At 65.3% G+C, this 21,912-nt stretch overlaps 1 protein-coding gene across 1 annotated transcript in view; it reads left to right on the top strand.

The window, feature by feature from the left end:
- PPP2R2C (protein phosphatase 2 regulatory subunit Bgamma) overlaps nt 1-19,202 on the top strand; it is a 79,395-nt gene extending 60,193 nt beyond the window's left edge. The window contains exons 6-9 of the mRNA XM_054724235.1: nt 5,226-5,390; nt 12,837-13,006; nt 15,459-15,550; nt 18,911-19,202. Of these exons, the coding sequence (XP_054580210.1) occupies nt 5,226-5,390; nt 12,837-13,006; nt 15,459-15,550; nt 18,911-19,202 (719 nt within the window). The remainder of the gene's footprint in view (nt 1-5,225; nt 5,391-12,836; nt 13,007-15,458; nt 15,551-18,910) is intronic.
- Nucleotides 19,203-21,912: the final 2,710 nt, after the last annotated feature.

The raw sequence follows: 21,912 nt of genomic DNA, 5'->3' as shown, positions 1-21,912 counted from the left end.
CGAGAACTGTGAGAAGATCATTCTCTACGGTTCAAGCCACCTGCAGTGGCGTTTGGCCCTGGCGCCCTGGAGGAGCTCACTCGGGCCGGGCTGCCAGGAGCCCTCCTGCACGGTCGGCGTGGTTCGGCCTGAGTGCTCACAGCTCGTGCTTGCAGCCTGGTCAGCGTCTGGAGAAACCTGCTGGAAAGAAAGCCGCCTTGCTGGCTGTGCCCGGTGAGGCCGCCTCCATGTGAGGGAGGCCTTCGGGGCGCCAGCACACCCCGTGTCCCTGGGGCCTGTGTGGGAGGCCCCTCGTGGCCCTTGGGAGAGCTGCCTCCATCCTCACTCGGCGGCGGCTGTCACCATGGTAACAGCCTCTCCCATCCTGAGCGTGTTCCTGCCGAGACGTGGATGAAGCAGCTTTGCTCAGTTGAATCGATGGAGCCCAAGGCCACGTCCTGCTGGTCGCTGAGCCCGCCCGCTCTCGGAGTCCCTCTCGCGGGGGACAGGCCAGTCCAGCGAGCCCAGCAGCGGTGCCCTTGGGGGCGCTGACCCCCGGGGGGAGCTGCGTGTCGTGTGGAGATGCAGTCGCTCCCGGACAGAGAGGCAGCGGGAGGAGCCAGGGTTCCGCCTCTGCTCTGCCACCTCCGCGTGCAGCCTGGGCCGGCCCTTCCTGGGGTCGGGGGGCGGGGGGGGGGGGCCTTCCTGCAGGGGTGCTGCCCTCACTAGCTCCCGGGGGCGGGGGCGTGTCTCCTGCTCAGTGAGCTGCTGTGTCTGCAGAGTCGTTTGCTGAGGCCTCACCCTGAAGCCATCATATTGCTTGTTGCTCCCTGGCGTTTGCGGCTGCTCCCCAGGCCCAGTTCTCACCGGAGCCCTGGCAGAGTGACCCACCACATGTGCCCATTCCCCGTCTCCCCTGCTCTGCGGTCACTCCTTCCTGTGCATGAGCGATGGCCGTTGTACCCGCGCCCGTGCAGGTGGGACCGAGGCTCTCGGGCAGCTCAGTGGGACGAGGGCCCTGGAAGCCCGGGTCCTCCCGTGTGGCGTTCCGCAGGCCCTGCAGTGGGTCCAGGGCGGTGGCGGGGTGCTGGGTGACCGCCACCGGCTTCGGGGTGTCAGGTGATGCCTTTGGCAGCAGGAGGCAAAGGAGTTTCTAAAAACAATCCCACAAACCTGATGACTGCAGGAGCCCCGCCGGGCCCTCCCCTCCCCTCCCCTCCCCTTCCCTTCCTGTGCGTGTCCTTGGCAGGAAGCGCCACAGACTTCTCTCGGGCGCAGGACCACCCCCTGTTTCTGCACTTTGCTGTGTCCCCAGGTGTGGCTGAGCCATGGTCAGGTGACCGTGAAGGGTCTGGTGGGCCCAGCAGGTGCTGGCGTTCCCTGTGGACAGTGAGGCCGCCGAGCGGGTGGAACCCACACCCTACTGTAGGGAGTGCCCTTGGGCTGAGGCCGGAGGGCGGCCAGCGCTGGGACCGGCCGGCGGGGAGCCCAGGCCTCGGAGGCGGTGGGGAGAAGGGTGGGGAAGCTGCCCTGGCTCCTGGCTGGCGTCTCGGGGCTGGGGGCGCTGACACGGAATCAGCTGGAGGAAGCGGGCGAGGAGGGATGTAGAGGACGGTGCCCACGCTCCTACCCCGGTGCCCTGCCACTCGCCAGCTCCCAGGAGGCAACGGGGCGGGAGTCTCCCAGCGCAGGTTTCTGCACGCTCGGGGCTTCAGACCACAGAAAGGCGCTCCCTCCGGGCCTGAGGCCGGAGTTCGACAGGAAGGAGCGGGCAGGGCTGGCTCCCTCCGGAGGCTCTGGGGGCCTGGGGGCCCCTGTGGCTGCGTCGTCCCGTCTGCCTCTGCTGTCCTTGTCTCCTCTGGGGCCTCCTACAGGGACGCGCGTTGGGTCTCCTCTGGGAGCCTTAGCTTGGTATGTCAGCAGAGGCCCTTTTCTAAATGGAGTCGCACTCACGGCCTCCGAGGGTGAGGAGGCGGGTGTGTTTTGGGGGCACCACTCAGCCCACTGCGCTGGAGAAAGATACCCGTGCTGCAGAGGGGGGTGAGCGAGTCCACCCTCCCTCCTGTCTGCGCCCGGCCTGACCGCTCCTGTCCGCCCACCTGTGCTGCCAAGCCTTCCTCGTGGGAGGGCCATTCCTCGCCCCGCAGTGCGGCACGGACACGTGGGGGACAGTGAGATGGAAGGAGCACGGATGACCCATCCACTCGCCCGGGGGGCGGGGGGGCTCATGATGAGTCTACTTTCGCTTCTTCCCGGGGGGTCCGTCCTGCCCGAGCCTCCTGGAGCCCCGTCTGCGGGGTTGAGCCGCTGCCCAAGACGCCAGGAGGGCCCTGGGGGTTAATCCTCGCAATGCCAGGGCCCTCGGGGGCACGCCCAGCCCCTCATGTTGCACCTGGGAAGCAGGCGTGCAGGAGGGACGTGGCTCGCTCAGGCGGCACTGTCATTCCAGAGGGAGCGAGGACAGCCGCCCAGACCGGAGCCCAGGCTCCACCCAGCACTGGGCACCGCCAGGTCAGGGCCGCTGCCGTGGTCCCTGGAGGACCAAGTGCCTCTAAGTGGCCAGGCGTGTGGCCGCCGGCGTGGGCCCAGGAGCAGTGTCCACGTGTCTGCGTGGGGCATGTTGTGCTCCCTACCGAGGCTCCTCTGCACCTGCTTGCCCGTCGGGAGGCCGCCCGCTGGCCCCGCTTGGTGCTGGGACTCAGGGGGCAGCAGGGACGGCCCCGCTCAGTCACTGACTCCTCTCGCACAGGGAGGAGCCGGGCAGCGGGCACGGGCAGGTCCTTGGGGGCTGAGCCGAGGTCTTGGAGCAGCTGGGTAGATGGTCGGGTCCTGAAGGATGCTGTCCGGCCCCAGGGGTGCCGGGCGTGGGCTCTGGATCTTGGGGTTCAGAGACACACCTTGACCCTGACTCTGGCTTTGTCTCCCTCCACCAGGGTCACGTGGAAATGCAGGCTCCGTGTGGCACCCTGTCTTTCCCCGGCACCCGCTATATCCAGAGCCCTTGTTTTGCTAATTCTCACTTGAGGAGGTTTTTTCCATTGATGTTTAGGGCATGGAAGGAAGGGAGGGAGGGAGGGAGGGAGAGAGAGAGAGGGGGAGAGTGAGACACACACACACACACACACACACACACACATTGATTGGTTGCCTCCTTCATGCACCCCAACCAGGGACAGGGATTGAACCTGCAACCCAGGTACATGCCCTTGACCAGGAATAGAGCCCGTGACCCTTCAGGGCACAGGCCAGCGCTCTAACCACTGAGCACACCAGCCAGGGCAGAGTCCTTTTTTGAAACAGCAGGAGAGGGTCTCCGAGGCTCGGGCTGTGGGCGGGACTGCGAGGCTGATGGGGGTGGGATTCGCATCACAGATGCTGCAGCTCCTCATTCAGCTTCAGCCTCATTTCTCGTGATTTAATCTCCGCTTCTTTTCGCACAGAAAACCAGTTTCCAGGGCAACCGCTCAGGCAGGGTGACGCAGCCCCTGGTCCTCTCTGCCTGTTTCCGTGTGATTCTCAGTTTCTGGGACGCGCCTTGCTTCCCGGGAGGTGGGATGTGAGCGCAAGCACAGACCCTCCTCGGGCCGCTCACGTGCAGGGTCAAGGTCTTCTGATCGTTATAGACTCTTGTGTTCACAACAGCTTCCAGAAGACGCCCTTTCTACTGAGAGAAAGCAGCGGGGAGGGCGGAGGGGCTGACCGACGGGAGGTGCGTCTCAGAGTTGCCGCCGGTGTTAAGGTCACGCCCGGCGGCGGTGTGCCGAGGGCCGTGCCTCGTCTAGTCTTACCGCAGGCCCGGGGTAGGAACCGTGAACCCATTTCACAGGCGAGGAAACCAAGGCACCGAGGACCAGGGAACTCGTCCTCGGTCACCCCGCAGGAGCTGGCGAGCTGGCGCTGGGCCCCCGCACATGCAGGGGGGCTCTCATTCAGAGGGACCGGCGCCGCGCCCCAGGCAGCCGGGAAGACCCGACACCACGGTGGCTGTCGAGGGGAAGTGCCGTAGGGCCAGTGGACTGGGGGATCTGACGCCGGAAGGAAGGTCGATGGATGGCGAGGCTGTGTACACGGAGGCTGGAGCGCCCCCAGGGGCTCGGATGCCCTGTGGCAGAGGGAGGGCAGCAATCCGCCCTGCCGCTCCCGCTGCGTCGCCTGGACAAGGCGCTTACTACCCCCTCTGGGCTCCGTGCGTCCGTCGGGGGGGGGCAGCAATCCGCCCTGCCGCTCCCGCTGCGTCGCCTGGACAAGGCGCTTACTACCCCCTCTGGGCTCCGTGTGTCCGTCAGGGACGCTCCTTTGCAGGCGGAGAATTCTTGGTCCCACGCAGCACGTGTTACAGGCGGCACGGCTCCAGGGCAGCCTGACCCGGACGTGGAGGTACACAGACCTGCCTCCGCCCTGTGCTGTCTGCGGCTCGGGCTCCGGCTCCCCTCTGTCCCCCTCCCCTTCCTCACCCAGCAGAGGGGACGAGCGGCCCCAGCGTTCCCAGGACCCCAGGGTGCTCATCCCCCGTGGTGGCTGAGTGGGGGGGAGGCACGGATCAGAGCCCAAATCCCAGAAGGCAGGGCCTTTCCCCAAGGAGCCCCGCTGCGGGCGGAGGGGAGTGGGTGTGGGGTGGGGCGGGGCGGGGAGCGGGCAGTGCCACACCACAGCCCGTGGGGCAGGGGCGCGGGGAGGGTCACGGGGTGCCCAGCTGCAGCAGGCGCTCCACCACGCTCTGCCTTCTGCCTGCTCCTGACGGGGGGCAGGCGTAGGGGCCTCAGTGGATGGCACTGGCGGGGAGAGGGCTCAGGTCAGGAGGGAGGTGGCAAGTCCAGGCTTTGGGGGACAATGGACGGGCACCAGAAGGGGCAGCCAGTGGGCGGTTCGACATGCAGGCCTGCAGCTTGGGGAGTCTTTGGGGCGGGTGTTTGTCCAGGGGCTTGGGGAACGGAGAGGTGGCTTAGACGTGGGGTATGTCAGGGAGAGGGGGTGGGGAGACCCAGGGTGTAGGGTGTAGGGTGGAGACCCAGGGTGTAGGGGGTGGGGAGACCCAGGGTGTAGGGTGTAGGGGGTGGGAAGACCCAGGGTGTAGGGTGGGGAGACCCAGGGTGTAGGGTGTAGAGTGGAGACCCCGGGTGTGGAGGTGGAGACCCTGGGTGTGGAGGTGGAGACCTCGGGTGTAGAGTGGGACCCCGGGTGTAGGATGGGGCCCGAGGTGTCGCCCTCGGGAGGCAGAGCAGCCCGCACCTTCCTTGACGGGCCAGACATCGTGGACATCAAGCCGGCCAACATGGAGGACCTCACGGAGGTGATCACGGCGTCCGAGTTCCACCCGCACCACTGCCACCTCTTCGTCTACAGCAGCAGCAAGGGCTCCCTGCGCCTCTGCGACATGCGGGCGGCCGCCCTGTGCGACAAGCACTCCAAGCGTGAGCTCCGGGCGCGGGGGCAGCGGGGGCGGCGGGTGGCTGGTCGGGAGAGGCAGGTTCGAAGGGAGGCGAGGCTGCTGAGGGGTCGGCGTGGGGGGATGGAGAAGACAGGGTGGGCCCAGGGTGGACCCAGGGTGGGCCTCGGGGTGGGCCCAGGGTGGACCCAGGGTGGGCCTCGGGGTGGACCTCAGGGTTGATCTCCGGGTGGGCCCTGGGTGGGGCGGCAGAGGCAGGAGACGGCCGTGCTGGGTGTCTTTGCAGGTGGAGCTGCAGGCTTTGCCAGGGGGGATGGGGACCAGGTGGCTCCACGGTGTGGCCTGGGTTGTGGGCGAAGGACAGGTGCTGCGTGGAGGGGGGGTGGGGGGCCGGGGACCGACAGGCGTGCCTTGGACACAGGAAGCGTGAGGCCCCTGGCACTGGGCTCCAGGGAGGGGTGTCGAGAAGGCAGCCCGGTGCCCGGTGTCGGGGCGAGGTCTGGCTGGAGATGGTGGGAAGCGGGGGCCAGTGAGGAGGCCCGGGGCGTGCGTGTGCGCGTGGCCGGGCCATGCTTTTCCGGTTCTGCGGTTTGAGGCCTGGCCTGGGTCTCCCCAGACAGAGAGCGGGGTCGGCAGGGCGGGCTCCTCTCGGGAAGCTGGGAGAATCCGCCCGCACCCTTTCCCAGCTTCCGGGCCACCTGCAGCTCTCGGCTCAGGGCCCCTTCCCGCCTTCGAGCCAGCCGTGCGGTGGGCCCTCCTCTCCTGCATCACACGGACGGGGCCCCCCCCCCACCCCCCGTCCCCCACATCTACTTTTAAGGGCCCTTGGATGCACTGGGCCCACTGCATAACCCAGGAAAGCCCCTATCCCAGGGCAGCTGGTCGTCAGCCTGACCCCCCTTTGCCACTTTGCCGGGAGACATAACCCACACCCAGGCGGCCTCCCACAGGGCCCCTCCTGGCCGCTTGTCTCTGCCCCCCGCTGTGTCGACGCCGGGTCCCCCTGACCCTCTGTGAGCCCCGAGGGGGACGGAGGAGGCGTGACGGCACCTCGTTTCCAGAGGAGTGACCGTGCCGTGTGCATAACGGAAGATGGCGCGGTTGTTTCAAATGTTGGTTTAGGTTTTTAGTGACATGGGAAACGACTCCGTTAAATTCCCCGGGGACAGAAAGCACAGCCAAAGCAACGGAGACGGAGAAAACGATGGAAAAAATACTCCCGGGAAGTGCCGAGTGCAGGGGGCGGGGGGGGGGGCGGGGGGGGCGGCTGTGGGAGGCGGGTGTCACTCTCCTCTCCACGTGTCCGTGTGCTTGGCCTTCAGCTTGGGGTTCAGCGTTGAGCGGGGAACAGGGAAGGGCGGTGTTTGGGGGGATAAAGAGCGTTTGTGTCCCCCGTGATGTTTGAATGACTTCTTGGGGGGGGGAGGAGCAAGTCTCAGCCCCCCGGCTTTCATAACTGCGTCATCCGGTTCCCAGGGGGTCCCACCAAGCAGAGCAGCACCCACGGGCAGACCCAGGGCGGCGTCCCGGGCACACCCCCAGGCAGGCGCCCTGCCAGGCCCCGCACTCGAGTGTCAGAGGCCGGGGTGGGCACCCTACGTGTGAGCAGCCCAGACTCCGGTGCAGGGACCACAGCTTCATTTCTGACAGCTCAGTCCCCCCTCCACCCCCCCCCCCCCCCCCCGGACTGCCGTGGACCTTAACCACAGGGCCATGGTGCAGTCACAGGCACCCTGAGGGTCCGAGGCTTTGGCGGGCCCGGGTGCGAGGGGGGCACATCACGGCTTCCGGCCCATGGGCTCTGCTGTGCCCGTGACGCTGGGCCGGCTCTGGCTGAGAGGTGAACGTGGTCTTTGCCTTCTCATGCGGGCTCTCCGCCCGTCTTACTGCGATTACGCCTCTTGTGAGACGGGTGCCTGTACGTGTGCCACAGAGAAGCCTCAGGGACCTCGAGTGTAACCTTTCGTTGTTGCTTTACGCAGGTCGACTATTGGAGTTAATTTTGTATTTTAAAGTTTTGTGGCTTTTCCTGTTTTTGGTTAATCCTCACCCGAGGATATTTTTTTTCCATTTAATTTTTTCTTTTTTAGAAAGTGGAAAGGAAGGAGGGACGGGGAGAGGGAGAGAAACATCGATGTGAGAGAGACACATCCATCGGTTGCCTCCTGCACGTGCCCGGACCGGGGCCAGGATTGAACCTGCAACCCAGACACGTGCCCTTGACCCGGACTCAAACCCGTGACCCTTCAGCGCACAGGCTGGCGCTGTGACCGCTGAGCCACTGCCCAGGGCTGTGGATTTATTTTTTCCTCAAACCCAGCACCCTGCACAGGAGCTTCCCGTGAAGGCAGCACAGGCCCCGCCCTCCTCCCGCCCTCCAGCTCCCGAGTCCGTGGTGGGTGGGGGCCTGTGTCCTGCGTAGGCCCCACCCAGACCCCAGCACCTCTTCGTTCTCCTGAGAAACTAAGCAGCCGGTGGCCCCTTCCCAGGGGCGGCTCTGTTTTGAATCAGAACACAAATGATTGTCATTTGAGCTAGATTTTTATTCATTTATTTTTAAACATATATACACTGAGTGGCCAGACTATTATGATCTCTGAAAGCATAATTGGCCACTCAGTGTATATCCTATATAATAAAAGGCTAATATGCAAATTGTCCCCTCGACCAGGAGTTCGACCAGCAGGCAGGCTGGCCAACCGCCCATGTCCCCTCCCCCTGGTCAGGCTGGCCGGACCCCACCCATGCACGAATTCATGCACCAGGCCTCTAGTGTATGTGTGTGTGTGTGTGTATATACATATATACATATATATATAGATATATATACTAGATATATATACATATATACATACACACACACACACACACACACACTGAGTGGCCAGATTATTATGCGTTCAGAGATCATAATAATCTGGCCACTCAGTGTATATGTTTTAATATTTTTATTGATTTCAGAGAGGAAGGGAGAGAGATAGAAACATCAATGATGAGAGAATCATTGATCGGCTGCCCCCTGCACGCCCCCTAACTGGGAATGGAGCCGGCAACTCAGGCATGTGCCCTGACTGGAATCAAACCGGGACTTCCTGGCTCAAAGATGGATGCTCAACCCCTGAGCCACGCCAGCCGGGCTGAGCCAGATTTTTAAAGCGACTTGGAGATCAGAACTCTTTCTTTACCTCCCACCTCCGTCCACCTACCCAGCTGCTGCTCACACTCGGGGACCGGCTGAGCGTGACCCCGGATGCAGCTCGCAGCGTCCCTTTCCCAGTAGGTGAGACGGTGGTTTCTGAGTGAAGGGCGCCCGAGCTGATATTGCACAGATGGGGACACCGAGGCTCAGGGCAGAGCAGTGCCCCTCCCCCTCCCCCTCCCCCCGGCCTCCGTCAGGGGCAGAGCTGGGGTGCCCCGAGGCTGCTGCCCGGCCCAAAGCTCCCCGTCTTTCTCCGAAGCTGTAGAAATCAAGGTCTTTTGTCCGCTGGTCATTATGTCAGCGTAACCATGGAAACGACTGTACATGAGTCCTCAAAACAGACCGTTATTTCTGCTTTTAACCGCGGAGTCTGCCAAAAGGAGGGCTGCGCCCGAGCTCGGAGAGTTCTTAGACCAGGTGGTGATGGCGGTCGCCACCCCTGTGGCCCCTGCTACGCGCTGCCTCCCCCGCCCCGTGCCGGTGAAGAGCCACAGCTGAGGGTGGTGGGTGTTGACCGCACTTCGGGTGCTGTGCTGCGCTCACAGCGCATCCTCAGGCCTGCCCCGCGATGGAGGCTGGTGCTGTGCGCGGCACAGACCGGGGCACGGGCATTCGTTCCCCGGGGCGGCTGTGACCAAGGGCCACGCATTGGCTTAAGACAACACAGATATGCCGGGCCGGTGTGGCTCAGTGGTTGAGCATTGACCTATGATTCAGCCAGGGCACGTGGCTGGGTGCGGGCTCGATCCCCAATGGGGGGTGTGCAGGAGGCAGCCGATCAGATTCTCTCTCACCATTGATGTGCCTCTCTCTCTCTCTCTCCCCTCCTCTCTGACATTAAAAATATATTTAAAAACCCACACAAGTATGTTCTTTTACAACTTGAGCTCAGAGGCCTGAGATCCAGGTATTGGTTGGGCCGTGTTCCATCCGGAAGCTCCAGGGGAGAATCTTCTAGAGGCGCCTGCACTCTGACCTCCGCTCGGCTCACCCGCTCTCTTCTCCTGCCGTTGGCCTCCCTGTTTCCGTCTCAGGAGAACCTGGTGGTCAGAGCGGCCCATCGAAGAGACCGGGACCGTCCCTGCCGCTCGGGGCCCCCAGCCCCATCTGCTGAGGCTTTGCCAGGAGAGGCAGCGTGTGCAGGCTCCGGGGATTGGGAGGCAGACATCCGGAGGGACCATTGTTGTTTACCATAGAGGCACAGAGAGGTTAAGACACTTCCCCTGGGTCACACAGCCAGGCAGAACCAGGATAGAGGCTCTGATAGTCTCCTGCCCGTGGATCTGTGCTCTTTCTCAATCTTCACCGAAGCCTTGAGAACTAAGAACTCTCATGGGAATTGTGGGCGAACCAGGTCCATCGACCAGGGCTAGGTGGGGCGCTCCAGACCCAGCCACCCTCTGTCGGGGAGGCTCCGAGGTCTGGGGGGCAGAGCCAGGACAAAGTCTCCCAACGGGACAGCCAGCACCCAGGTCCTGGGGCCGGACCCCGAGGCCCGGCGTGGCCAGGGCACAGCAGGGAGAGGCAGATGGGGAGCTCAGAGCGGTGGGGGGCTGGAGGGGGGTCGCACCCAGAGAGATGCACAGACCCGAGAGCTTGGGGTTTCTCAGACAGAGAGCAGCCAGGGGGTGTGTGGCAGGAGTGGCCTGGCCTGGCTCCCCGCTGGGTGGATGCCAAGATGACAGGAGACGGGCCAGACCCCTGTCCCAGGGGAGCGCACAGCCCCGTGAGGGGACCGTACAGGAGACACCCTGGGGCTGTGTGGGCGACCGGGCTGCAAATTTTATTTCTTAGGAGCATCTGGACAAGATGCTTAGGGAGCTGGGCGTGTGGGTGGAGGTTCAGAAGGATGTGTAGGAGTTGGCAGGAAAGACGGGCTAAACATGGGCAAGGAGATTTCAGGGAGAGAAGCCTCGAACAAAAGGAGCTATAAACATAGTTACCGTTTTATCAAGCAGCTACTCCAGCCCCTCGCAGGCTGTGCTCCCAGGTGTCACCTCCGACTGGTGCTTGGAGAGGTCAAGGGTCACACAGAGCTGTGCTCTGCTCCGCTGCCTGGCATGTGGCAGGGCGAGGGCCAGGCGTCATGGCAGGAGGCCTCCCTCAAGGCGGCCCTGAGAGCCGTTCAGGGTGGCACCCTCCCGGCCCTGCTGGCTCCCGGCTGCAGGCTCTGGGCCCCGGCTGGAAGGCTTGGATGCGGCTGCAGGAGGCTGGATCTGTGTCTGAGGCTGGAGCAGGAAGCCGGTGGGGCCGATTGGGAAGGAGCTCGTCAGCCCCGTGTAGGAGCCACACCTGGGCCCTGTGGGCGCTGGGAGCCACACCTGGACCCTGTGGGTTCTGGGAGCCACACCTGGGCCCTGTGGGTGCTGGGAGCCACACCTGGACCCTGTGGGCGCCGGGAGCCACACCTGGGCCCTGTGGGCGCCGGGAGCCCGCACCTGGGCCCTGTGGGCGCCGGGAGCCACACCTGGGCCCTGTGGGCGCCGGGAGCCACACCTGGGCCCTGTGGGCGCCGGGAGCCTGCACCTGGGCCCTGTGGGCGCCGGGAGCCCGCACCTGGGCCCTGTGGGCACTGAGAGCCACACCTGGGCCCTGTGGGCGCCGGGAGCCACGTGCCTGGGCCCTGTGGGCACTGAGAGCCACACCTGGTCCCTGTGGGCGCCGGGAGCCCGCACCTGGGCCCTGTGGGCACTGGGAGCCACACCTGGGCCCTGTGGGCACTGGGAGCCACACCTGGGCCCTGTGGGCGCTGGGAGCCACACCTGGGCCCTGTGGGTGCCGGGAGCCTGCACCTGGGCCCTGTGGGTTCTGGGAGCCTGCACCTGGGCCCTGTGGGTTCTGGGAGCCTGCACCTGGGCCCTGTGGGTGCTGGGAGCCACACCTGGACCCTGTGGGCGCCGGGAGCCACACCTGGACCCTGTGGGTGCCGGGAGCCTACACCTGGGCCCTGTGGGCGCTGGGAGCCACACCTGGACCCTAAGGGTGCTGGGAGCCACACCTGGACCCTGTGGGCGCTGGGAGCCCGCACCTGGGCCCTGTGGGTTCTGGGAGCCTGCACCTGGGCCCTGTGGGTTCTGGGAGCCTGCACCTGGGCCCTGTGGGCGCTGGGAGCCTGCACCTGGGCCCTGTGGGCGCCGGGAGCCACGAGGGCTTAAGCAAGCAGGGATGCCGTGCGTTGTGGGCTGGAGAGGAGGCCACGGGCCTCGCCTCTGCCTGTGTTCCCGTAGATGCGCAGGTGCCTGGGGCCTCAGCGGGGCGCCCTGGGCCCCGTCACGTCACTGTGGCTTTTGGGGGGATGTGCTTCCCACCCGGCCCTGTGCGTGACAATAGTGACACCACGAGGCACCCACAGAGCAGGGAACCAGCAGGGCCGAGGGAGCTTAGGTATGTGGAGCCATTAAAATCAAGTAGGGTGGCGGTTTCTGTGGATTCAGAGCCTCCAAGTGTAAAGTAATTGGGAGGGGCCAGACAAGGGGATCCTGCCCATGACCGTGACAGGGCTCCGGGAGGTGCCTTTAAACTCTCGGCAGCAGTAATTGCCGTGAAATGCCCTTGGCGGGTCCATCAGTGAGAGGGGAGACCCCGATCCTCTTACTAACGCCCAGGAGACACCCAGTTGTGGGTGCGATGGGCGTGACACGGAAGAGGGTGCGGCAGACTCTGCTGTCACTTGATAGAAAAATTCTGTGTCAGAAATTTCAAAGAAAATTACGAGTGTTTATGCCTGCGGAAGTAAAGGCGTCGGTGCAATGATTATCCCAGGGCACGAAACACGACTCTGAGGTGACCAGTCAGAAGTCAGAGGTTGGAGAGGCTGGAGGTGACCCGCGGGGACGGGTCCAGCGCCTGGAGGCTGTGCGGACACCCCACTGTGCTGGCGGCAGCCTCCCCACTAGGTGGCGGTAGAGAGCGACAAGCCCGTGCTGCTCGGCTCAAAACCCTTCCAGCTCGGAGACCTGGGGCTAGGGTTCAGCCATCTGTGCCTCAGTTTCCTTGGCCATAAAGTGGGAATAAAAACTCTGTTTTGTGGGGGATGAGATGCAGAAACTCAGAGAAAGGGCTCGGCACGGACTGGCTCAGAATCGGTGCTCAGTAAACACGGCTGGTTCTTCCCTCCTGGAGGGACCCGTCCTGGGCGGGCGCCCGGCGGCCTTTAGTCAGGTTTGGTGGAGGACGGAGGACCGTTCAGGAGCACACAGGGTGGAGACAGTCGCGTGTGGTTCCGCGGCCGTGGCAGGAGTGGCCGGTGACGGCGTCTCTTTGTCTCTGCAGTCTTTGAGGAACCCGAGGACCCCAGCAACCGCTCCTTCTTCTCGGAGATCATCTCCTCTGTGTCCGACGTGAAGTTCAGCCACAGCGGCCGGTACATGCTCACCCGGGACTATCTCACGGTCAAGGTCTGGGACCTGAACATGGAGGCGAGGCCCATCGAGACCTACCAGGTGGGCTGCGGCCTGGAGACCCCCAGGCACCCCCCTGGGCCGGGAACTCCCCCGAGGGGCTTTCCCAGGTATGGGGGAGGGGCGGCTTTCATACGCCCATTTTGTAGGTGAAGACACTGAGGCTCAGGAAGTCCAGCAGACGTAGCTCGGCCAAGGAGGAGGCCGGTCCAGCCCTGCCTGGCAGGGGGCACTGTGTCCCCTGCCCGCCGGCTGCTGCCCCGAGGCAGGGTTGGGCTGGCCTGCGGTCCCGGGCCCTGGGCAACAAGAGGGGCATCAGGCTGGGCCCCGTTTGAGGGCGCACGTGGTTCAGGGGCAGCCGGTGGCACCCTCCCTCCCTCCCTCCCGGGGGCGCACATGGTTCAGGGGCAGCTGATGGCACCCTCCCTCCCTCCCGGGGGGCACATGGTTCAGGGGCAGCCGATGGCACCCTCCCTCCCTCCCTCCCGGGGGGCACATGGTTCAGGGGCAGCCGATGGCACCCTCCCTCCCTCCCGGGGGGCGCACATGGTTCAGGGGCAGCCGATGGCATCCCTCCCTCCCTCCCTCCCGGGGGGCACATGGTTCAGGGGCAGCCGGTGGCACCCTCCCTCCCTCCCGGGGGGCGCACATGGTTCAGGGGCAGCCGATGGCATCCCTCCCTCCCTCCCTCCCGGGGGGCACATGGTTCAGGGGCAGCCGGTGGCACCCTCCCTCCCTCCTGGGGGGCAGCGCCTGCAGTTCTGCATTAAGGTGACAAGCGTTGCCCTCTCCAGGGAGCGTCCTCCGGGCGGGCGGTGGGGGATGCGAGCATGTTACCTCCCTAAGTCCGGGCACAGGCCGTTTAGGCCAGGCCTGTAGGATATCCCAGTGGTCGGCAAACTGCGGCTCGCGAGACACATGCGGCTCTTTGGCCCCTTGAGTGTGGCTCTTCCACAGAATACCACGGCCTGGGCGAGTCTATTTTGAAGAAGTGGCGTTAGAAGAAGTTTAAGTTTAGAAAATGTGGCTCTCCGAAGAAATTTCAATCGTTGTGCTGTTGACTAATGAGTTTGCCGACCCCTGGGACATCCCATGGGCACCTTCTCGGGAAGTCTTTATGATCCATCATTTTTCTGTTAGGATTCATCCCGATATACTAAGGAGTAGGAAGAATATTCAGGGGATGTTAAAATAAAACAGGGACCTGGAGGAAGTATGGACTGCTGCAAAGTGGCTTCAAAGTGGTTTCCAGTTACGTCTTTACTGGGAGATCAGGGAGGCTCCTTGGAGGCGGTGACATCGTGCTGGGCCTGTGGGATGGCACCCCCCACACCCCAAGCAGAAAGCCTCACGGTGTTCCAAGGTGCACAGGGGCTCCATACACTCGACATCTGTCACCTCTGTTCCTTACCGTCCCCGGGAAGGGGGTGCCATCCGCCCCTTTGGCAGAGGGGAAGATGGGGTTCTGAGAGGTCAGGCTATGTGGGCGCTGCTCACACCCGTGCCCTCACCTCCCTGCCCTGTGCCCTCCCTGGCAAGGCCTGTGGGGGGGGGGGGCATGAAGTTGAGAGGGGAGGACAGGATGCTTCTAGAAGCCACATGCTCACGAGGACGTCGGCGTGATTCTGGCCCATTGCCCGGTCCCTCAGCTCCTCCTCCTTTCGTGGTGGATTCGGGAAAGGACCACGGCGGTCCTGTGGCAGCGTGGCTCTCTGTCGGCCACGGTGCTGTGGGCGCTGAAGCCCAAGGGCAGGAAGGCATGAGCAGCGGGACGGGGTGTCCCAGCGGAGGGAACAGCAGGTGCAAAGGCCCTGGGCAGGGGCACGGTTAGGGTGGCTGCAGGTTGCCGAGGAGCTGCCTGGAACAGAGTGAGCGAAGGGGAGCGGAGAAGAGCCTGAGGTCAGAGGTGATGGGGCGGAGCCCAGGGCGTTGAGCAGAGGTCTGACGTGGCCCAGCTTCGTTTCACAGGGACCCCCCTGGCTGCCTGGGGAGATGGACTGGGTGGGGGTGGGCAGATGCGGGGAGAGCAGGAGGGGCATCTGCAGGGAGCTGGGGGACGGTGCTGGGAGCAGGGCGGGTCACCTTCCCTTTCCTCCGTGATGGTCACCTCCGTGCTCACGTGACTGTCATCCTCAGAGGGCGTGACCCTGCGCCAGGCGGGGTCCTCCCGTTGGTCCCAGGACAGCCCGTGAGGAATGCGCTGTTGCCGCTTTAAGGACGAAGGAGGCAGGGCTCAGAGAGGTGCAGCCGCGTGTCCAGGGTCACACGGCGGGGGAGGGGCAGAGCCAGGGTCTGGCCTCCGTTGTCACGGTGCCTGTCGCCTCTCTGCCGCCGCTCAGGGTTGGCCACGTGCCAGGCGTGGGCCCTCCCCGGTGAGCAGGGCTGGCTCTGGAGTGTCAGACCGGAGGGCAGCCCCTCGCGGCTCAGGGAGGCCCTCCCCTGGAGGGGCCGGGATGGCCAGGGCCCCCGACTCACCTGCCCCTCCTCGCGCCAGGTCCACGATTACCTCCGGAGCAAGCTGTGCTCCCTGTACGAGAACGACTGCATCTTCGACAAGTTCGAGTGCGCCTGGAACGGGAGCGACAGGTAACCCGCCGCGCCCAGCGGCCCTCCCCGGCGGCGTGTCGCTGTCACGGGGATTCGCTGACCAAGGTGTGGGGAGGCGGCCGGCCTTCCCGGCCGCGGGCAGGACTCAGCTCTCCATTCCGGGGCAGGAAGCAGCCGTCACCCCCGTGCTCCACCGGGGACACCCGCCCCCCCAAGCCCGGGTCTCCTGGCGGCAGAGGAAGTGCATTTCGTCAGTTTTGGCCCCACCGCCGGTTGTCGGGGTGACGGGTGTTCCCGGCTGGGGCATCGGTGGGGCGGAGAGCTTTAGCCACTAGTCGGCCCACCCCTCCTCCTGCCACCGCCTCTTCCCAGTGGCACCCCCACTCCAGGCCCCCTGCGGCTCGGGGAGCCCACCCCAGCCCCTGCACCCACCGGGGCACGGCCCTGAGCCGGGGTGGGTTCCTGCCTCCCCATCGCCTGGCTCAGCCAGGGGCCCAGACGGTGCAGGGGTGCAGCCCACACCGTCCAGTGTAGGGGAATGTCACCCACCACATGGTCGCAACCGGAGCCAGTTCGGTGTCACACCCTCCCCTGCCGTCCAGCCCAGTGTCGGGGCGCGAAGGGGTGCAGTGCACCGGCAGCCCTCACCCACGTGTCGTCCAGGCCTGTGTGTCCATCCCCGGGGCCTGTCGGTCTCGCCTGGGTGGCCAGGAGCAGGCGGGGCTTCCCCAGGTCTGGGTGTTGTTTTGTGTGAGAACTCTGCCATGACCTGGGGTGGCTTTGGTCACAGGCACACGGGGACGATCGAGAAGGCGGGTCCGGGAGAGGGGCTGGGAACCACAGGGTAGGACCGGGGCGGACCACCAGGAAGAGGGGGGCCCAAGTGGGGTAGAGCCGTATGTTCAGGAGAGGGGACTCCTCCAGCCGCTGCTGCCACTCTGGGGCCACCTGGCCCCCGGGGGGCAGGTCTCCGAGCAGGACAGTGCTCTCAGACAGAGGGACCAGCTGGTGGTCACAGGGGGGCTGCGCCAGGATGGGGGCGCCAGCCTGAGGCAGGCTGCGGGGACACCTGGCACACTCTCCAGGCCCTGCAAGGCTGGCCCCAGACACCCAGTGCGGGCAGGCTCCTGAGGTGCCTCTGAGCTGTAGGCCCTGACACCTTGGGGTTCCCTTACAAACGTGCCATTGGGTTGGGGGTTCAATTCTTAATGCTGGCAAAAGGTAAATCCAATTGTGTGTGCGTGTGTCCATATGTGCATGTGTGTGTGCATTTGTGTGTTGGGGTTTCCACAGGTTGGGAAGGCTGCCTGCCCTTCCTCACATGGCCACCAGGGGGCGCGCGTGGCCAGGCGATGCCTGGCTCCCTGGGACCGGAGCCCCAAGCTCCTCCCAGCTGCCTGGGGCCCAGCACTTCCTGCCCGCACTTCACACTTGGGCGGCCCAGCCCTGGTGGGAGGGGGCTCCATCCTCCCGCCCCTCAGTGGAACCAGGATTAGCAACTGTGGGTTGCAAATGGCTTGAGTGAGCTGACTCTCCTCCCCCAACTATCGGGAGGAGAACGGGCCGCAGTCGCCCGAGTGTCCACGCGTCACGGAGGGGTCACCCTGCGCCCGCTCCCCCACTCCCGCCGTGGCCGCTGGCACTGGGTCAGTGTGGCCTCTTCTGCTCCCCCGGCCGCCTTCCCCTGGCCCCGGCCCTGTCCCCCAGGGTGGCCCTACAGAGGCTGGGCCTCAGAGGCCACCAGGACAGTGGTCCGGGTCCTGGCGGGCTCTCAGCCGGCCTAATGCCCGCACCTTTCCTCCGGGTCGGGGTGTGGTGGCCACGCCCCCTTCCAGCCTGGTCTCCGTGCAGAGCCTCCCCCCCCCACCCCCTCCCACCCCCACCCCCGGTCAGGTCCAGGACGCTCCCGGGATGACCTGGCCGAGGGTCACCCTGCGTGGCTCCAGGTGGCTACAACGGCCAGGCGCCCGGACGCCAGGGGCACCGCGGGCCCTCAGGCCTCTCACAGTGACCGCCGCCCGGCCTCTCTGGACTGGGGCCGTTTCAGGCTCAGCCGGCCGGCTCCCTGCGACCACGCGGGGTGGGGTGGGGGGGGTCACATGGCAGGGAGGTCTCCCGGGCCCTGGCTGAGGGACATTAGCACAGCCCGGCCCCCCAGGGTGAGCGGACTCCTTGGGAGAAGGGGGCGTCCTCGGCCGGTGGAGGCGGCGCTGCCCACCCCCGCGCAGCCGGTGGGCTTGGCGCCCCAGAGCCCCTGCCGCCTGGGGCCTCCGCACACGGCGTGTCACTGCCTCACAGCAGACCATCTGGGCACGTGAATTAAGGTTTCGGTGGCCGGTTTTAGAACAGGAAGGAGCTGAGCCAGAAGGTACACTGGATTCTCCGCCCACCACCCTGTCTCCGAGATGACAGGTCTCTGAAAAAGGCAGGATCAACTCCCCCCTCCCCCCCCCCCCAGCCTGGGCCACCCCCACGGCTCCCCAGATGCACAGAGAGGCCCCTGCCTGCACGGCTGGCCCGTCCTGGCTCAGAGGGAGGCTGCCCAGGGGAGCCCGCGGGTCCACAGGGACCCAGAGCACCCACCGGAGAGCCGGTTTGTGGGGGGTTTGCCCCCAAACGCCACCCAGCGACCTCTGAGCACGAGGTCAGAGGAAGCAGTTTGGGTGTCACGGGGAGGTGGGCTCTCGGGCTGGGCAGCGGAGCCCAGAGCCACTCGTGGGCGGGAACCAAAGGGATCCTTGGCCCAGACGGGCCGGCCCCACGCAGCACGGATCAGTGACGGGTCAGAGCTCCGCGCGGCCGGCTCACTGGGGAGAGGAGAGGAGAGGGAGAGAGAGAGAGAGGAGAGGAGAGAGACAGTGAGGACAGTGGACGGACAGACGGACCGTTCTCCTTGGCAGGACGGGCAGGTCTGTGAACGTTTGCACAGCAGCCGTGTGCGAAGAGCGTTCACGTATTCACTCAGCTGCTCAGAGGACAGAGGGTCCGGGGTCCTGCGGGCAGGAGGAGGGGCTGGCTGGCTGGGGTCCTGCCCTTGGTCAGCCTCCTTACAGCCCAGCATCTCTGGTGTATCCCTCCCCCCCCCCCCCCACCCCGGCTCGTCTCCTGAACGCCTGGGGCTCTCGCTCCCGGACCAGAGGGGCACGCACGCTCAGGAGACGTCTGTTCGGATGTTGGGGGCAGAGCACTGACGGGGTCTCAGCTCCGGCCTTGACGTGTGGGGGTGACGGCAGCTGAGACGCCAGGGAGGACGAGGGGTGTCCCCGAGGCAGGCTGGCCCGCCTCCCCCCTGGGCGGCCTCTCCGGGCAGGCGCCGGCTCCGCAGCCCGGGGCCGATGACGCGGGAGGGGGCGGCGTCCCCTCCCGCGTGCCCCCGCCTGACGCCTCCCTCCTCCGCAGCGTCATCATGACCGGGGCCTACAACAACTTCTTCCGCATGTTCGACCGCAACACCAAGCGGGACGTGACCCTGGAGGCCTCGCGGGAGAGCAGCAAGCCCCGGGCCGTGCTCAAGCCGCGGCGCGTGTGCGTGGGCGGCAAGCGGCGGCGGGACGACATCAGCGTGGACAGCTTGGACTTCACCAGGAAGATCCTGCACACGGCGTGGCACCCGGCCGAGAACATCATCGCCATCGCGGCCACCAACAACCTGTACATCTTCCAGGACAAGGTGAACTCGGAGATGCACTAGGTGTGCGGCCGCCCGCCGGCCTGGCGGCTCCCCGCAGGCGCCCGCAGCCGCTCCGGCACAGGCGGTGCGCTGTGGGCGGGGGCCCGCGGCCCAGGCGCTCCGTGGCTTCCCCAGGCCCGGCCGCCCTTCAGCGGAGAACAAGGATCACAGCCACAGACCGCAGCACGGACGCCGTCGGCCTTGCCGTTCAGGGCTCCTCATCCTCGTACTTGACCCCGCGCTGTCTTTGCCGCGCGATTGGGGTTTTCCCGTCTCCGGTTAATTTTCCCTCCAGCGGTTCCTTACGCACCCTGGTGGCCCGGGTCGGGTTCGGGACAGATAAGGAAGCTCCGACGGGCCAGCGGGGCCCTCAGATCCGGAAGGGAGTGGTTTCGAGGGCCCAGAGCGGCGGGCTCCCGGTGCCTGTGGGACTGTGAGTTCACGCTGAGACGCTGGGACGCAGGCTCGTCTTTTAGTTTTTTTTTCTAGGTCTTTCCGTGTCCCGGTCTGTCAGGGTTCTGAGTGGGGGGGTGACCTCTTCCCGTGGGTGTGCCTGCTACTCTCACCCGACCCGCCGACCTCGCTGCGGCGCCGGCCACGCACCCGCGGGCCCGCGGCCTCAGGACACCCCTGTCATCCCTGTGCCCCCAGCGCTCCACGCAGTCCCTGGGCACCGCGTGGGGACTTCCTGCTCCGCCCAGGACCTTCTGGAATCTTCCTCATGACCCTCCCCGCCCACCTGCTGCTCACGGCGTGCCAGGCTGTGCCAGGGGCCAGGGACGGGAAGGCGCACAGTTTCTCATCCCCGTTGCTCACACGAGGAAACGGGCCCCGGGAGGACCCACCGTTTGCCAAGGCGTGCACCCGCCGGGAGGGGGGCGGCGGCGGACGGTCCTGTCCGGTCTCCCGCGGGCACCGGCCTTCCCACGCTGGCGGCCACACAGGAACCACAGCCCGGCCCGGAGCGTCGCCTCGCCTGTGAGCGGGACAGAGCAGGGGGCACGACGGGCCCCGGAGAACCAGGTGCAGGTGGGGAATGGAGACGCCCGGGGCTCCCCGCTGTCTGCTGGCCTCAGGAGCTCGCCCCCCCTCCACCACCTGCTCCCCCCACGCGGCACCCTCTCTCCTCTGCAGACACGCTGACCCGCCTCCCGGAGAAAATTGCATGTTAGGACCATTTTAAGCACCTTTTCTTTAGGGACCCCGCCGTCTCGGGACACTCTCCTGGGGCCACGGCGGTCAGAACCAGCTCCGCCCGCCCCGCCTGCCCCCCACCCTCGTCTTTGCCGGAAGGGCAGCGGCACGGGCTGTGCACAGGTCCCAGCAGCCCCAGCCTTTATTTATTTATTGTTTAACAAGCTGTAACCCCATGCGGACGTAGACCCAGCCGCCGAGATCTCCGCGGGGACGTGTACCTGCCTGTGTGTGCAAAGCACAAAACGCATGGCCCTCGCCTCCCGCCATTCACACGAGGCAGGGTCCGTGCATTCCCTTTCCGATCCACACGGACGGAGAATGTTTGTGTATCACGGCCGGCCCGGGCCGCCGGACACGCTGACATGTACATGCTACTCCAGTTACGAGGAACCCCCACGGGACCGGATTCCTCCACCCCCTCGGGGAGAGCTTCCGGAACGGGGCCGAGCGTCCAGAAATCTTGTGGGAGCCGAGATCCAGCTCGGAGGGCCTGACCCGCCCCTGGGATGTTCCGCACGACCGTTCCCCTCCGAGGTTGCGCCCGGAGAGGAAGCCGCCCTGGCCGCCGGGGGGCTGTCCGGTCCCAGAGCGCACACGCTCTCTGCCGGGGCCAGCTCTCACGCAGGGCCGAGAGGGAGGCCTGTTTTAAACTGTGGCGGAGACCAAACCAAACAGGGGAAGAAAGACAACCGCCTTCCCCGAAGGCAAGCCCGTCTTTGGATCCCTGGGGAATGGGTCCAGAGAAAGCAGAGTGTGGAGAAAGGGGCGGAGGGCGGAGGGCAGAGCCGCGGCCGCGGAAGGACGGAAGGACGGGAACAGTCACAGGCGTAGCTTCCCGGCGGCCGGTGTTTCTACTCTTGGCCCTGTGCGGGCTCGGCGGTCCTTGCGAGGCTGTCTGTCTCCGTTCTCCGAGGCGGGCTGGGCGGCCCGGGGCCGTGCGGGGGCGTGGGCAGACTGACCATGGTGGACCCTGTAACTCATGGGTGCGCTGTTTTCTTCGGTGTCTCACAAATTACCCAGCTGTTGAATAAAATTATAAATATGTGAATACCAGCCTTTTCCAATAAAATAACAAACGTTACATCGAAAATGAGGCTCAGAATGGTGTTTGTTTTTTATTTATTTTTATTTATTTACTTATAATATATTTTTATTGATTTCAGAGAGGAAGGGAGCAGGAGAGGGAGATAGAAACATCAGTGATGAGAGAGGATCATGGATCGGCTGCCTCCTGCACGCCCCACATTGGGGATCGAGCCCGCAACCCTGGGCATGTGCCCCGACGGGGAACTGAACCGTGACCTCCTGGTCCATAGGTCGATGCTCAACCCCTGAGCGGCGCCGGCCGGGCCGGTGTTTGTTCTAACGAGGCCCACCGCAGGGCGTGGGTCCGGTCCCGAGGCGACACGCCTGGGTGCAGGGAGGCCCGGGCACCCAGCTCCCAATGCAGCCTGGACCTCGCCACGCCGCATTCATCACCGAGGAAACGGAGCTGGTCCTCCTCTCGGCCACGGCGCTCCGGGGGACGGGGTTG

Source organism: Eptesicus fuscus, chromosome 2 (assembly GCF_027574615.1).
Source record: "Eptesicus fuscus isolate TK198812 chromosome 2, DD_ASM_mEF_20220401, whole genome shotgun sequence".
NCBI lineage: Eukaryota > Metazoa > Chordata > Mammalia > Chiroptera > Vespertilionidae > Eptesicus > Eptesicus fuscus.
This window is presented reverse-complemented; position numbering and strand designations above follow the sequence as displayed.